General features: G+C 36.1%; 1 protein-coding gene across 2 annotated transcripts in view; it reads right to left on the minus strand.

Annotated features, from left to right (window-relative positions):
* The window catches only part of Prrg1 (proline rich and Gla domain 1), a 124,762-nt gene that overhangs the window by 35,722 nt on the left and 71,051 nt on the right, over window positions 1-17,989 (minus strand). For both annotated transcript variants that reach the window (XM_052171488.1, XM_052171489.1), the window contains exon 3: window positions 292-452. In XM_052171488.1, the coding sequence (XP_052027448.1) occupies window positions 292-452 (161 nt within the window). The remainder of the gene's footprint in view (window positions 1-291; window positions 453-17,989) is intronic.

Genomic DNA, 17,989 nt, shown 5'->3' on the forward strand with positions numbered 1-17,989 from the left:
AGACTCCACCTACTTTATAGATTAAAGCCTTGTGTGAACTGGATGCCTCCCCACCATAACTGCTAGCTAAGCAGAGCACTGTGGAAACATGACCCTCAAAGATAGACCAATACAAAGAGAAGTAAGCCTAGTTTTCTCTTATAAAGAACAGTATTAGCTGTTACATGGAGACTTCTTCAGCAAATTAATTTTTAGCTAGAAGCAATTCATGTTCTTTGGGAATGTAGGTTTCAGAATATATAAAATGGTAAGTAATCCTGTGAACAAGTTTTAAGTTGTCAGTATACTTACTGTTTTTTCATGATTTTCAAAAGCCTCTCTGGCTTCTTCATATGTGCAGACTTCTTCTCTGCACTCACGCTCAATGTTGCCCTGTCTTATTTCTTCAAAAATCCCATTGGCTCTTGGGTAGCGTTTTAGTACTGAGTTGGCTTTTTCTCCCGTGAGGAAAACTAAAAAGAGATATAATAATAAACATAGAAAGCAATAAGAAACTAATGTGGGAAGTTGATATGCAAGAAGAAAACTGCCAGATGCACCCTAGAAATCACAAGCAACCTTCTAAATATCTTTCAGTAACTTAGGAGTGAATTAATGTTTAACTTCAAACCAAAGCATATGATAGCTTCCTCATAATGGGAATATCTCCCTTTAGACAACATGGGCAGGAACAGTAACATAATTAAACATGTAATATTCAGACTTTAGTGCAGTCGGGATGACCAATGGATGTTTAAAAATAGCAATAATGATATCACTACTTATATCCATTACTGTAAATGGATACCCAAACACATTCAAAAGCCAGTCTCTGCCTACCTAAAAATAAATACAAATCCAATTGACCTAATAGTATAAACCTAGCGAACCATAACTTAAAGACTTAACATAGTGAATGTCTCATTACATGTGTTTCTAACTAGCAAAATAAAGGGTATATTCCAAAGAACTTTCTAAAATCAATGAGACATGAAAGATAAATTTATCGACATCTTAGTCCACGAAAACAGTAATAATAATTTTGCTTTAAATAAGCAAGTTAAATATAGTGAAGCTGTACTTAAAGGCATTCAATCTCATTTCATTGTCCTTAAGGAAAAGAAAACAAAGGAAACTTCGCATGAATTATATCTTAGAGACATTCAACCTGCACTTGTGAAATCCAGTAGAATAAATGATCACAGTAAATTCAATACCACTTTGGGCTACATAGTAAGGCCAGATCTTGGAAGATAAACAGATAGTTGGTTGGGAATATAGATCAATGGTAGTACACTTGCCTAGTGTGTCTACAGACTTGGTTCAATTCCCAGCACTGCAATAAATAAATAAATAAATAAATAAATAAATAAATAAATAAATAAATAGATAAATTTAAAAAGCAGACACTGACTAGACCATAGTTATGTTGTTGACCCTTTATGGGGGAGGGATGCATTTACTTTTATATAAAAGAACATTTAGGCTCCACTTTTTTTCTAAAAATGTCTCATTTGCCTGGTGTGTAAATACCATGCAACCATAATTTGATCTGTTAATATAAAAAAAGATTAGAAAATTTCCATTTTACAGACGTCTAACCTGGAAAAAACTCATTACAGAAGTTGGAAATATAGTTAAGGGGTTAAAAAGACTCACTGTTTCTGCAGAGAACTTAAGTTCATTTCCAGCAGCCATGTGATGGCCCACAAATATCTGGAAGTTATTTCAACACCCCCTTGGTCTCTGGAAAATTTCACACATAGACACAGATGCAGAAACAGACACACACAGGCATAGACGCATATGCACGTGCATGCGTGCACACACACACACACACACACACACTTACTTGTAAAATAAATCTTAAGAGTGGGCTGGAAAGATGCTATCAAGGTTGTGGAGAAAGAGGAACACTCCTCCACTGCTGGTGGGATTACAAACTGATACAACCACTCTGGAAATCAGTCTGGAGGTTCCTCAGAAAACTGGGCATGACACTTCCGGAGGACCCTGCTATACCATGCCCGGGCATATACCCAAAAGATACTCCAACATGTAATAAGGACACATACTCCACGATGTTCATAGCAGCCTTATTTATAATAGCCAGAAGCTGGAAAGAACCCAGATGTCCCTCAACAGAGGAATGGATACAGAAAATGTGGTATATATACACAATGGAGTACTACTCAGCAATTAAAAACAATGAATTCATGAAATTCTTAGACAAAGGGATGGAACTAGAAAATATCCTGAGTGAAGTAACCCAATCACAAAAGAACACACATGGTATATACTCACTTAATAAATGGATGTTAGCCCCAAAGTTCAGAATACCAACAATACAACTCACAGACCATATGAAGCTCAAGAAGAAGGAAGACCAAAGTGTGGATCCTTCAGTCCTACTTAGAACAGAAACAAAATAATCATGGGAGGTAGAGGGAGGGATGAACCTTAGAGGAAGAGGAAGGGAGAGTGGAAAAGGGTGGCAAGATCAGGTATGGGATGAGACAGGGGAGAAGTTTAAAGTGGCAGGAAATTGAATGGAGGTATGTAGTAGTGGGGGATGGGGAGCTGGGGGTAGCCACTAGGAAGTTCCAGATGCCAGGAAAGCAAGAGGCTCCTAGGACTCAACAGGGATGAATGACATTAGCTGAAATGCCCAACAAAGGGGAGAGAGAACCTGTAGAGACCAAATCCAGATGTTAGGCATGCCCCCCAGTTGAGGGATGGGGCAACACATCCATCACAAAAATATTAAAACAGAATTGTTCTTGTCTAAAGGAAATGCAGGGGAAAAGAGTGGAACATAGACTGAAGGAAAGGCCATTCAGAGGCTCTCCCACCTAGGGATCTATACCATCTACAGAACTCAAACACCAAACACTATTGCTGATGTCAAGAAGTGCTTGCTGAGAGGAGCCTGATACAGCTGTTTCCTGAGAGGCTCTGACAGAGCCTTACAAATACAGATGCAGATTCTCCTAGCCAACACTGTGACTGAGCACACATGGAGGAGTTAGGAGAAGTCAGTTCAGAAGAAGCTGAAGGGGACTGTAACCACACAGGAAGAAAAACAATATTAACCAACCAGTACCCCCAGAGTTCCCAGGGAGTAAACTAACAAGCAAAGAGAACACATGGAGGGAGCCATGACTCCAGCAGCATATGCAGAAGAGGATGGCCTTGTCAGACATTAATGGGAGGGGAGGAACATGGTCCTGTGGAGACTCAATGCCCCAGTGTAGGGGGGAGCGAGGGTGATGGGTGGGGGGTGGGAGAGATGCCTCACAGAAGCATGGGGAGGTAGGATGGGATGGGGGGTTGCAGAGGGGAAACTGGAAAGAGGATAACATTTGAAATGTAAATAAATAATGGATTAAAAAAGAAAATGAAAGAGTGGACTGGAGAGATTGCTCAGTGGTTAAGTGTACTTATTGCTCTTGCAGATGTACAAGGTTGTATTCCAAGAATCCACATGGTAATTTACAATTATCTTTAAATTCAGTTGCAGGTGATCAAATGTCTTTGCACACACACACACACACACACACACACATATCTTGAACATTGTTTTAAATTGCATTAGTGTCTCAGTGGTTAAGAGTGCTTGTTATTTTTTTAATATTTTTTTTTTACATTTAATTAAATGTTTCAGTTCACACTTAATTTTTTTAAGGGAAGTAAAAACACTTTATGGTAAAATTAAAGATTTACATGGAAAATCTTTCAGATAAACATGTTAAAATTGACAATTTTCATGGAAAATTAAAGAGTAAAAAGTGGTAGACATGTAAAATATTGCTAAATTAATTGAAATGTGGGATAGAAACATTTTATGATAGAGCTGAAGACTTACATGGAAAATATTTCTGATAAAATTGTAGAAAATGTAGAAAAACATGTTAAAATTGAAGATTATCAAGGAAAATTTTATATAGATATAATAATGGTAGGTATAAAAGTATTCCTAAGTTGATTGAAAGTGGAATTATAAACATTTTCTGATAAACTTGAAGATTTACATGGAAAATATTTCTGATAAAATTGAAGAAATATATAGAAAAACATTATAGAATTAAAGATTATCATGGAAATTATATAGGTAAAATGATTGGCATCAAGATAATTCTAAGTTGATTGAAGGCAGAATTATAAACATTTTCAGATAATCTTGAAGATTTACATGGAAAATATTTCTGGCAAAATTTAAGAAATAAATAAACAAACACGTTAAAATAGACTATTTCATGGAAAATTTTACATAAAAATGGTAGATAAAAACTCTAAATTAATTGAAGGTGCAATTAGAAACATTTGTGATAAAATCAAAGATTTACATTGAAAACATTTCTGATAAAATAGAGGAAGTATGTAGAAAGACATATTAAATTTGAAGATTATCATCAAAAATAATGCAGATAAAATAGTAAACATAAAGAATTACTAAATTAATTAAAAGGGTAATTGCAAACATTTTCTGATAAAATTGAAGATTTCCATGAGAAATATTTCGTTAGTCTATGTGTTTTTATTGGGGAGTTGAGTCCATTGCTGATAAGAGATATTAGGATAGCGGTTGTTGCTTCCTGTTATTTTTGGTGTTATTTTTATCGATTTTTATCTTCTTTTGTGTTTACTGGAAGATTACTTTCTTGCTTTTTCTAGGGTATAGTTTCCCTCCTTGTATTGGCATTTTCCATCAATTATCCTTTGTAGGGCTGAATTTGTGGACAGATATTGTGTAAATTTGGTTTTATCATGGAATATCTTGTTTTCTCCATCTATGATGATTGAGAGTTTTGCTGGGTATAGTAGCCTGGGCTGGTATTGTTATCTCTTAGGGTCTGTATAAGGTCTGCCCAGGATCTTCTAGCTTTCATCATCTTTGGTGAGAAGTCAGGTGTGATTCTGATAGGTCTGCCTTTATAAGTTACTTGCCCTTTTCCCCTTACTACTTTTAATATTCATTGTTTAGTGAATTTGGTGTATTGATTATTATGTGCCATAAGGACTTACTGTTCTGGTCCAGTCTGTTAGGAGTTCTGAAGGCTTCTTGTATGTTCATGGGCATCTCTTTCTCTAGATTAGGGTAGTTTTCTTCTACAGTTTTGTTGAAGATATTTACTGGACCTTTAAGATGTAAATCCTTGCTATACCTATAATCCTTAGGTTTGGTATTCTCATTGTGTCCTGGAGTTCCTAGATGTTTTGGGTTACCAGCTTTAAGCATTTTTTCATTTTCTTTGACTATTGAGTCAATATTTTCTATGGTATCTTCAGCACCTGATGTTCTTTCTTCTATCTCTTGTATTCTGTTGTTGATGCTTGCATCTATGACTCCTGAATTCTTTCCAAAGTTTTCTGTCTCCAGAGATGTCTGGCTTTGTGATTTCTTTATTGTTTCTACTTCCACTTTTAGATCCTGGATGGTTTTGTTCAGTTCCCTCACTTTATTGTTTGTGTTTCCCTGTAAATCTTTAAGGGATTTTTGTGTTTCCTCTTTAAGGGCTTCTGCCTCTTGACCCATGATCTCCTGTATTTCTTTAACGGATTTTTGTGTTTCCTCTTTAAGGGCTTTTACCTGTTGACCAATGTTCTCCTGTATTTCTTTAAGGGAATTATTTAAGTCTTTCTTGAAGCCCTCTATTAGCATCATGGGATATGATTTTAAATCCAACTTTTGCTTTTCAGGTTCGTTGGGGTATCCGGGACTTGCTGTGGTGGGAGAACTAGGTTCTGATGTTGCCATGTGGCCTTGGTTTCTGTTGGTAGGGTTCTTGTGCTTGCCCCTTTCACCATCTGGTTATATCTGGTGTTAGTTGGTATTGTTTCTGGCTGGAGTTTGTTCCTACTGTGGGCCTGTAAACCTGTGTGTTTACTCCTCTGAGCTCAGAAGTGAAAGCACTGCTGGGAGATCTCTCTCTCTCCTGGTGGGCTGTGCACAGAAGACTGTGGAGTTTCCCGGCTCCCTGGTGCAAATGGCAGTGGGAAGACTTCTGTCCCAGCTGCTCCACTGATCTTATGCCCTGTGTGCTCCTAGCTGTTCCCCACCAGAGAGAAGGTGGAGATCTCACCTCTGTGCTTAGAAGTGAAAGTGCTGCTGGGAGATCACTCTCTCCTGGAGGGCTGTGCACATAAGGTTGTGGAGTCTCCAGGCTTCCTGGTGCACAAAATCGTTGCTATTTTTTTCAAAAGACCCAAATTCTGCTCCCTCTTTTGGCCTTTTACCCCTCTATGGTATCTGTATGCATGTATACAAACACATACATAGATAAACACACACACACACACACACACACACACACACAATACTTCCTTTTTAGTCCTTATTGGATTTTTATTTTCTTATTGAATTAGATTTTTAAAATCTGGCTTATATTTCACATATATGTTTCACTTCAGTACAGATGCTAAATTTGAATTGAGAAAATTTGATCTGTATTTGAATTTCATAAAATGTACTCTTCAAAGTAGTCACATAGCAAGACTGAAAATTTTTCCAAAACTGAACCAAGTTATAAAATCATCTTCATCATGTATAGTCATATTGACAAAATGGGTGCATCATTTTCAGGATAATTAATTTCCTTTGAAGCAAACATGGCACTTTTAAAACTGTATGACTTCAAGTTAAACAGTCTTCCCTCCTGGTCACAATACATCTTTAAAAGCTATATTTGTAATGAATTCCCATGCAATCCTAATATTGCCACAGTTTGTGAATCACTACCCTTATATCAATTCCTCAGAAGACGAGTTCTGAATGTTTATGAAAATCCTGGATTAGTAGATTTAAACATATTTAACTGATTACTAAGATCTTTAAAATCTATTTAATATATATTTTATAATTCTCTTTAAAATATGTATGTCTGATATTGTTTTGACTACAATATTCCTTCTTCTCAAGACTTATTTCACTAAATTGTAACAAGTAAGCCACTGATCATATTTATATCCTCTAACATAACATAGAGGTCTCCTTCAATTAATAGAAGATACCGATTTTTACCCAAGACTTCTCTTTTCCTACATGAAGTTTTCTTTTTCATTTTTTAGTTCTTCATCTGTTTATCATTTAAGTGTATATGATTTTCTGGACCAACCTTCTCTCCTAAAGTAGCTAACTCCTAAATGTAGAAATCAAACTAGCAGGAAAGGTGATATATCAGGACACATATCTAGTATCAGACTAATCAAATTACCAGGAGCATTCCACATAGACATTTCTAATATATTTCTTCTACCAAGGCGCAAGGTAACATAATACTAAGAATTTTAGATGCTGGCAAGTAAACTTTATCTCCTTGCCAAATACAGTTAATTATAAGACATTACATGAAGTAAAAACTTGATCAGTAATAAAAAAATAGTATGATAGGGAAATTTTATCTGCCATATATCAGGAAACAAGTAATGAGAGCAATGCATTTGACAACCTTTTAAAAAGACCACTTGAAGCTCAAGAAGAATGAAAACCAAACTGTTGGTACTTCAGTCCTTCTTAGAAAGGGGATTAAAATACTCATGGGATCCAATACAGAGAAAAAGTGTGGATCAGAGACTGAAGGAAAGGCCATGCAGAGTCTGCCTACCTGGGGATCCATCCCACAAACAGCCACCAAACCCAGAAACTGATGTGGAAGTTAAGAAGTGCTTGCTGACAGGAGCAACAGTGTACTCATATACATTAAATAAATAAATAAATAAATCTTAAGAAAGAAAAAAATCAAGATTTTTTTTTTAAAAAAAAGTGGTTTGGAAATCTAATAAGCTCTACATTAGCATAAAAGAATTAGAGGCTTGTGTGGCACTTCATTAGGTACTTGCCACCAAGTCTATTTACCTGATTTTGATCCCTGGAATCCACAGTGGAATGTAAGAATCTTTATATCCATACTGGTCCACACATGCATGCATGCATGCATGCATACACACACACACACACACACACACACAAACACACACACACACACACACACACAAGAATTTTAGTTTTTTTTCAAGAGTAGAATATGGCAGCTATGATCTATCAGATGAAGACACAAGGTTTCTTTTTCATAGTGCTTTTCTTTATTGAAAATGTTGTTTTCATATAATATATTCTAATTATAGGTTTTCTTCCTTGGATGACCTCCAGATCCCCCCATTCATCCAATTACATGTCTTCTTTCTCTCTCTTTAGAAAAGAAATAGGCAAACAAACTTAGAACAAAAAAAAGCACAAGAAACACACATACCAGCAAAGCCCATAAAATCACAAAATTGGAAACCATAATATATAAGCAAAATACCAGTAAGACAATAAATCCTCAAAAAAAAAGCAAGGAGAAAAAAAAAAGCCTACAAAGATTCCATCAAATTCATTTGTGTTGGACATCTTGCACCTGGGCATGGGGGCCTATATGTAGGAGTACTTAATATTCCAGTGAGGTCTCATTTGATAAGTTTTCCTTTGCAAGTGATGTCAATTGTAGTTATCTTCTTGGTTAGGGATGGCCACTTCCCCCCTCTCAATTAGTACAGGGCTAAAAACTGTACAGTATTCAGGCTGCAAGGCTTGCTTTGGGACCTTTCCTAAGTATATGGAGTTGCATTAGGAATTTAAAATTCAAACCTAGTGGTTAAGGGGATAGCAGGATGTTAATGCTTTCCATATGTAAGGCTGTGTGTTCAATCTTTAGTTTAAAAAAAATAAATCAAACCGAAGCAGTGTCATTTGAAACTTGAGCTGATTATGTCTTTCTGCCTTTCTCCTTAAGCTGTGTGAGTTAAATCAAAGCTGACAGAAACCATATACATAACTTAGTCATGGATCACCTGATAGTACCAGTATATAGAATACAAATGAGCTTTCAGAATTGCTTAAGATGATAAAGATAAGCAGTTTTCTCTCTAAAGGAAACAAACAAACAAATGCAAGTGCTTTTTTCAGATTCAGCAAGAAAAATTCCAACTTAAAAAATATTTCATATCCCAACTAATATCCAAATATTCAAAAAATATTAATTTAATGAGAAAAACATAACTTTTCATTATTTCAAAATAAACTCATAGTCTCTCTTCAAAAGAAAAAAATAAAAATAAATGAAATAAGAAAGTTTTTCAAGTGATTATCTAAATTACTGTGTTAAGCCAAAATATACAATAAATAGCAGCATATAAATGTGTTGACTTTAATGCACAGGTTAATAAAATTGATATTTTAAGCATTTAAACAGCAAATAATCTTCAGCAAGTAAAATTATATGTGCAACATTGCCAAACAATAGCAGAAAAAACAGCCTAAAGCTGGAAAGTTCTCTACTACAGTTATCTCATTGGTTTTTTCATCTTGGGTCTGATTTCACTGAAGGAGACAATATTAAACGTTTACATTTTAAAGTGAACAACATTTGTTGTCTTGGGTATAATAAATGAGCACAACTACGTACAATGATGAACATAACAACTCAAGATGAGGAACAGACTGACCTCTGCCCTCAAGGACAAAGATTAAAAAATACACAAAGAATTCTACAGAAAGACTGAACACAATGGAGTTTGTTGGTGGTCAGAAGACAGGCACATTTGGAACTGGGTGTATATGCTTTGGAGGTGGAAGAGGGGCCCATGAAAATGATCTACATTTGATTTGTAAGAAGTGACAGAATGGGGACATGGGCACATGGGGAAATGGTGGGAACAGATGTACTGGGAAAACATAGAATTGAACAAGAGCTTGAATTGAGAAAACAAGGGCTACACAGGAGTTCATAGGTAGGTCTCAAGTAGAACATAGCTGGGAAATGCAGGATACTAGCAAATTGCCGTTTATGGAGGTGCCTCATCTTAAACTACCACATTTGAAATATTTAATAATCATTCAGGGTTTGTTAATGTCATACTAGAAACAGAGATATACCAACAGAAGAGAGTAGGGGAAGATGGAAGGGAAAAATCGAAAGGGAAAGAGGCTTAGGAAAGGTCCCTTAATATAGTCAGGTTAAAAGATACTAAGATTGCTTTAGTATGACGACTGCAAAATGAGTGGAGAGGAAAGGTCAGAAATGAAAGCTAAGATTACAAAGTAATCTCTGTGGCCATGTCTCTCACCATGCATCTTTCTCCTCAGTCAAACTAAATCTAATCCACATGGAAGATGGAGTACATCTTTGATCCCAGCATTCTAAAGGCAGAAGCAGGCAAATTTCTGTGAGTTCCAGGTCAGCCAAAGCTATATGTTGAGACCCTGTCCTAAAAACAATAAACAACAACAAAATACCCAAATCTCGTCAGTCTACAGACTGGCCCTTTTGGGTCTCCACAATTTTTCACCTAATACTTCCTTTCCTTGGTGAACTCCTTTTCTTTTTCTTTTTCTTTTTCTTTTACTTTTCTTTTTCTTTTCTTTTTTTTCCCTTTCTTTCTCTTTTGTTCATTCATTCGTTCGTTCGGTCATTCGTTCGTTCTTTTTTTTTTTTTTTGAGACATGGTTTCTCTGTGTAGCCCTGGCTGTTCTGGAACTCACTCTGCAGACCAGGCTGGCCTCGAACTCAGAAATCCCGCTGCCTCTGCCTCTGCCTCCCAATTGCTGGGATTACAGGCATGTGCTCCCACTGCCTGGCTTCAGAGTCTGTTTCTTAATTATTGAAGTGAAAGTGCTGAATGTGATTTCTTAAAGTTGTGAAAGTAAAGATCACCATCACTGGAAAGATTCTGAAAAATTGGAATACTGCATAATATGCAAATCTTAGGGAACATGTACATACTATTTATCAACCAAAGCTTCACTAGCCCACAAACCAACACATGTACATACACAGAAGAAAACTCAAGAAAATATCATCCCTATCTAATTCTACATTTAAAAGATTTCTTTTAATTTTATAAATTAGTCAGGCATGGTGTTGGGAGCCAGGTATGGTGGTGGTACAGTGTTTTGAATCCTAGCCCTTGGGAGTCAGAAGCAGGCAGATTTCTGAGTTAGAGGCTAGCCTAGTCTACATAGCAAGTTCTAGGTCAGCCAAGGCTATGCTTAGAAACCCTGTGTTGAATGATCTTATAAACTGTCACTCTCATAATCCCACATTTTCTTTCTTATAAGTCAGAGTCATATTGCTACTTTATTGTATCTCCAAACAATATAATGCCTTCAAGTTTATTTTTTATGCTGACATAGGTATTAAACAAGTACTTCTAATCAGACTGGTAGAAATAGTTATCCTTAGGAAAACAAAGCTTATTAAAATAAAATTATGAAAATAAAAGATAAATAGAAATGTTTATTGCATAAATAAAAGGCTTCTTAGCTATGTTCCTTTATTTAGGAATGTAGAAAAACAGAATAGTTTTCAATATTATTTTAAGACAACAACCTATGTCTGAAAACTACATGTTGGTGCTTATTGACTGCTGTATTTATAATTCAAAATTTCTAATATGATTATACCCAATCAGGTTGTCATAAACCTATTCAAGAGTTCAGGGATTTAAAAACTAACATGAAGTTGTGGAATGGAGCATGAGAGCCTGGAAAGTCTAAAGATTTCAGAGAAGGAATCATTGTTATTAAATGCTTTAATGTGCCAAACCTTTTTCCTAAGGATATGCTGAGTATGATGACTACAAGACTTCAAAACCAGCATTGGAATACAGAAGGCATACAATAAGATTCCAGATGACAGGCAAATTTCCTGGAATAAGTCTGGAAAATGTTGCAAGGAATGGATTTGCATAACAGAGAAAACAAAAGAGGTAATGGATATTTATAAAGCAGATATTCTTTAAAAGCAAAATAAAGTTCTTTGCATTGACACTGCTTTGATAAGAGTTTTGTAAAAGCTAAAATTTAGCTCTTATATTCAGAGGTCTCCTGTCTATAGATTTTAAGCTGCATAAATAAAAATGAGATACAAAGAAATTATATACTATAGTTTCCTGCAAAGGAAGGTAAATAGGTGACTTTTCTTTGAAGGAGTGTTAAAATATGTAACCTCTTTCAAAAACAACTCCTCATGAAATTGCAGATGATACTAACAATTCTGTTAAATTTTTAGTAATTAGATCAACTGATTTAAAGAATGGTATGGTACCTAAGTGAGGTAACCCAGACTCAAAAGGTGAATCATGGTATGCACTCACTAATAAGTGGATATTAACCTAGAAAACTGGAATACCCAAAACATAATCCACACATCAAATGAGGTACAAGAAGAAAGGAGGAGTGGCCCCTGGTTCTGGAAAGACTCAGTGAAACAGTATTCAGCAAAACCAGAACGGGGAAGTGGGAAGGGGTGGATGGGAGGACAGGGGAAGAGGAGGGGGCTTACGGGACTTTCGGGGAGTGGGGGGGCTAGAAAAGGGGAAATCATTTGAAATGTAAATAAATTATATCGAATAAAAAAAGAATATATCTAATTAAAAAAAAGAAAAAAAAAGAAAAGAAAAAAAAAGAAAAAAAAGAATGGTATGTTAGCACATTACATTTCTACACCAGGGACAATGGCTTACCTAAGATATCAAATGTAAAAGTACAGTGGGAATAACTAAATACAGAGTGAAGTGGAGTCATCAAAACAGTAGTATCCCATGATGGCTATTTCTCCTGTAACTAATGTCTCAATTATGCTAATGTATAAGTAGTGTTAGTGCTTACGTGGACTACTACAATAAAACTTCTGTGTTAGGGTTTCCACTGCTGTAAAGAGAAACCATGACCAAGGCAACTCTTTTAAAGGCCAACATTTTTTTGGCCTTGGCTTACTGGTTCTGAGCTTCAGTCCATTATCATCATGGTGGGAACATGGCAGCATGCAGGTAGGCATAGGACTGGAGAGCTGAGAGTCTTGATCCCAGGGAAGCCTGAAGAGTCTGTCTCACAAAGGTAGGAGGAAGGTCTCTTCTGCACTGGGAGGAGCTTCAAAGCCTACCCCAACAGTGATACACTTCCTTCAACAAGTCTGCATCTATTAGGACAAGGCTACACATCCTAATAATAGCACTTTCCACAGAATAAGAATATTCAAATCACCACAACTTCATTTTGGATTTATGAGTCTTGTCTGTATTGATTATTTTTCTGTCTCAAATGGAAGAACTAATCTTCAGTTAATGGGGAAAAAGGCAGACATATAACTCAATTAGTATGAGCAACAGTTCTGAACATGTAGATTTATGCTATAGTGATTGTATTATTATCACCATAGACATTATAATACATATTCTATGTGACAACAACAGTCTAGATTTCTAATAATGGATAACTTTCCTAGTAAGACACCTAATAATTTTAATGAAAATGTTATATTTCATAGCTACCACAAAAACTTTCAGCTAATGTTCTCTTGAGCTTACAAATAGAGTCTAACAGATCAGGGAAGCAGCGTTTCAACAGTGAATATGTTCTTGTTTTGTTAGAACATGGATTTCAGGGATGCCTTCAGTGGTAAAATTAGCTCTTAAATTTTAATTTGCTCTAGGAATGATATATTGAAAGTTTGGCTTGACCACAGTATTTTTAATTTGTACCCTTAAGAAAGCTGGTGAGTATTGAGCTTACAATGCCCTGTGTGTAGCTGCTGACTTGAGAGTATTGCTTTTAACAAACTAGAGGGTTTAGATGAATATCAGTGCTAGAATTTTGTCATGGATTTCAGATAAAGTTTTCATTACTCTAAGGCAGTATGATACTATCTAAAAGGCAAAAAAATGAGATTTCATGGAGTGTACAGAATAGAACATATAACAATTATATGCCTTCTGTTTTAAAAAAAGAAAAGATTTATTTTTTTCTATGTACATGTATTCTTGCCTACATATATGTCCTTGTACCACATGTATTCCTAGTGTCCAAAGATGCCAGAAGGGGATGACAGATTTCATTTAACTAGAGTTATTGTCTATGAGTCACCACATAGGTGCTTGGAATCAAATCCAGGAAGACCAGTCGGTGCTCTTAAACTGCTGAGCCATCTCTCCAGTTTGTTTATGTGAATTCTTACCATTAAAACTCTACATGTAGAAAAATATGGTCCAAGATCGTAGATATAACCTGGTTAGTAGCTACTTTGACGGCCCATCTCATAAACTCTTTTTTTTTTCTTTTTTTTTTCTTCGATATAATTTATTTACATTTCAAATGATTTCCCCTTTTCTAGCCCCCAACTCCCCGAAAGTCCCGTAAGCCCCCTTCTCTTCCCCTGTCCTCCCACCCACCCCTTACCACTTCCCCGTTCTGGTTTTGCTGAATACTATTTCACTGAGTCTTTCCAGAACCAGGGGCCACTCCTCCTTTCTTCTTGTACCTCATTTGATGTGTAGATTATGTTTTGGTTATTCCAGTTTTCTTTTAAAAAAATGAATACTATAAATACTTACGAAGAAACTACTTATTAATTGTTAAAACCAAATTGATCACCAGAATTGTGAATATGTTTTTCTTTGCTCTTTCCATCCTAAAATGACTTTAGTAGAATCAATGTAGTGTTCAGGACTTACACAATCTAAAATATGAAAAGTGGTTTTTAAGATTCATGTAATCCAGTGGTACTATCCTAAAGTTAACTAGCAAAGAATTCTCTTCACATCAAAACTATAGGTGGATATAAAGACAGAAAAAATAGAGTTCTTTTGTCTGAAGCCCCTCCTTTTCTCCCTTCCCTCAGGGGTACCTTTAAAAATATAATGCTTCTTCTCTCCCCCTGTTCCCCAATCCACCCCTTCCCACTTCCCTGTCCTGGTATTCTCCAGACACTGCTGCACTGAGCTTTTCCAGTACCTGGGGCCACTCCTTCCTTCTTCTTGGGCACGATGGGACTTTTGGAGAGGGAGAATCCAGGAATGGGAAAAATCACTTGAAATGTAAATAAAGAATATATTGAATAAAAAATGAAATTCAAGAACAGAAATCAGTACTAGATCATTACTTAGTAATGTCCAATACTCATGTAACTGGTACATAAGTAGTGCTCAGTATACATTTTTTGAATGAAAAAATAAACCCCCCAATCATAAAAAAAATGTAATGCTTCACTGAGTATAATAGAAACCACTGATCCATCTCAACCCCTTCATCTAACTGACTAGTAAATGGAAATGTACAGGATAAGTGACTAAAGCAAAGACACAGACATTTGATTATAGGGTTAGAATATATCACAGTTCTAGAACCATATTGCTATCTCTTGAACTCAAAAGAAACACAATCATAAGGATGAAAGACAAATCTCAGCCTGGGTAAAAGTTTTACAAATTAAATGTGCTAAAAAGGACAGATCCATAAAACAAAAGCATAGGGACTATTAAGTTCAAGAATAGTCTTGGCTACATACTCTGACTTTAGAACAAATATTCTAAAAAAAAAAAAAAGAAAGAAAGAAAGAAATCATTTCATTAAAGTAATAAACATTGAAAATCAAGAATAAAAAAAAAAACCCAAACAGATGGATTAACAAACATGCTGAAGACCTTAACAATACCTCAGCAAAGATAAGTATACAGATGTCAAATAAATCTATGGAACAATCAGTGATCCTCAATCTTCTTATGCTGTGACCATTTCAGAGTATCTCATGTGTGGTTACCCTAAACCATACAATTATTTTTATTGCTACCTCATAACGTTGATTTTGCTACTGCTATGAATCATAGTGTAAATAACTGTGTTTTTTGACTGACTTAGGCAAACCTTGTGAAAGGGTTGTGCCACCACAAAGAGTCACATTGATAACTGCTGCTCTACAATATATATCATTAGGGAACTTCAAGTCATATAAGGTTTAGAAATACATGGCTGCACAGTACTGTAGATGTAATAAATACAACTGACCTACATACTTTTAAATGGCCACACCGATATTGGGCCACTTTTGACTCAATTTAAAAAGGTCAATTATTTTGAGATTAAGAAACTATTAAAAACTCATATTAGGATTAATAGCTATGCTCATACAAAGCTGCTCTTAGTCTTAAAAGTCTAAAAGCAAGATGGCAGCATCTGAACCCGATTCTCCATTAACAGCATGTCCTGGATACCCCATCACAGCAGAAAAACAAGATTTGGATTTAAAAGCACTGGTCATGATGCTGTTACAGGAACACATGAAGGACATATTTAAAGAAATTCAGGAGAAAATGGATCAAAAGTTAGAAGCTCTTACAAGGGAAACACAAAAAATCATTGAAAGAAATTCAGGAGAATACAAAAGCCAATAAGGAGGAAATGGAAAAATCACTTACAGAAATACAGGAGAGCTGCTATGAACATTGTAGAGCATGTATCCTTATTACATGGTGGGGAATCCTCTGGGTATATGCCCAGCAGTGGTATAGCAGGATCTTCTGGAAGTGAGGTGCCCAATTTTCGGAGGAACCGACAGAGTGATTTCCAGAGTGATTATACCAATTTGCAACCCCACCAACAGTGGAGGAGAGTTCCTCTTTCCCCACACCCTCTCCAACACCTGCTGTCTCCTGAATTTTTAATCTTAGCCATTCTGACTGGTTTAAGATGAAATCTCAGGGTTGTTTTGATTTGCATTTCCCTAATGACTAATGAAGTTGAGCATTTTTTAAGATGCTCCTCCGCCATCCGAAGTTCTTCAGGTGAGAATTCTTTGTTTAAATCTGTACCCCATTTTTTAATAGGGTTGTTCAGTTTTCTGGAGTCTAACTTCTTGAGTTCTTTATACATATTGGACATTAGCCCTCTATCTGATGTAGGATTGGTGAAGATCTTTTCCCAATTTGTTGGTTGCCGATTTGTCCTCTTGATGGTGTCCTTTGCCTTACAGAAACTTTGTAATTTTATGAGGTCCCATTTGTCAATGTGATCTACAGATTCAATGCAATCCCCATCAAAATCCCAACTCAGTTCTTCACAGAGTTAGAAAAAGCAATTCTCAAATTCATCTGGAATAACAAGAAAACCAGGATAGCTAAAACTATTCTCAACAACAAAAGAACTTCTGGGGGAATCAGTATCCCTGACTTCAAGCAATACTACAGAGCAATAGTGTTAAAAACTGCATGGTAGGGGCACAGTGACAGACAAGTGGACCAATGGAATAGAATTGAAGATCCAGAAATGAATCCACACAGCCTTCAACAAATGGTGCTGGATCATTTGGAGGTCAGCATGCAGAAGAATGCGAATTGATCCATTCTTATCTCCATGTACTAAACTTTACTCCAAGTGGATCAAGGACCTCCATGTAAAACCAGACACACTGAAACTAATAGAAAAGAAACAGGGGAAGACCCTTGAGGACATGGGCACAGGGGAAAAGTTCCTGAACAGATCACCAATAGCTTATGCTTTAAGATCAAGAATTGACAAATGGGACCTCATAAAATTACAAAGCTTCTGTAAGGAAAATGTACCCCATTTTTAATAGGGTTATTTGGTTCCTTGGTGTCTAACTTCTGGAATAACAAAAAACCCAGGATAGCTAAAACTATTCTCCACAGTAAAAGAACTTCTGGGGGAATTAGTATCCCAGACCTCAAGCAATACTACAGAGCAATAGTGTTAAAAACTGCATGGTATTGGCACAGTGACAGGCAAGTGGACCAATGGAATAGAATTGAAGACCCAGAAATGAATCCATACACCTATGGTCACTTGATCTTTGACAAAGGAGCTGAAAACATCCAGTGGAAATAAGACAGCCTTTTCAACAAATGGTGCTGGTTCAACTGGAGGTCAGCATGCAGAAGAATGGGAATTGATCCATTCTTATCTCCTTGTACTAAGCTCAACTCCAAGTGGATCAAGGACCTCCACATAAATGCAGTCACACTGAAACTAACAGAAAAGAAACTGGGGAAAACCCTTGAGGACATGGGCACAGGGGAAAAGTTCCTGAACAGAGCACCAATAGCTTATGCTCTAAGATCAAGAATTGACAAATGGGACCTCATAAAATTACAAAGTTTCTGTAAGGCAAAGGACACCATCAAAAGGACAAATCGGCAACCAACAAATTGAGGAAAGTTCTTCACCAATCCTACATCCGATAGA

This window comes from Apodemus sylvaticus, chromosome X, assembly GCF_947179515.1.
Source record: "Apodemus sylvaticus chromosome X, mApoSyl1.1, whole genome shotgun sequence".
In the NCBI taxonomy this organism is placed as follows: domain Eukaryota; kingdom Metazoa; phylum Chordata; class Mammalia; order Rodentia; family Muridae; genus Apodemus; species Apodemus sylvaticus.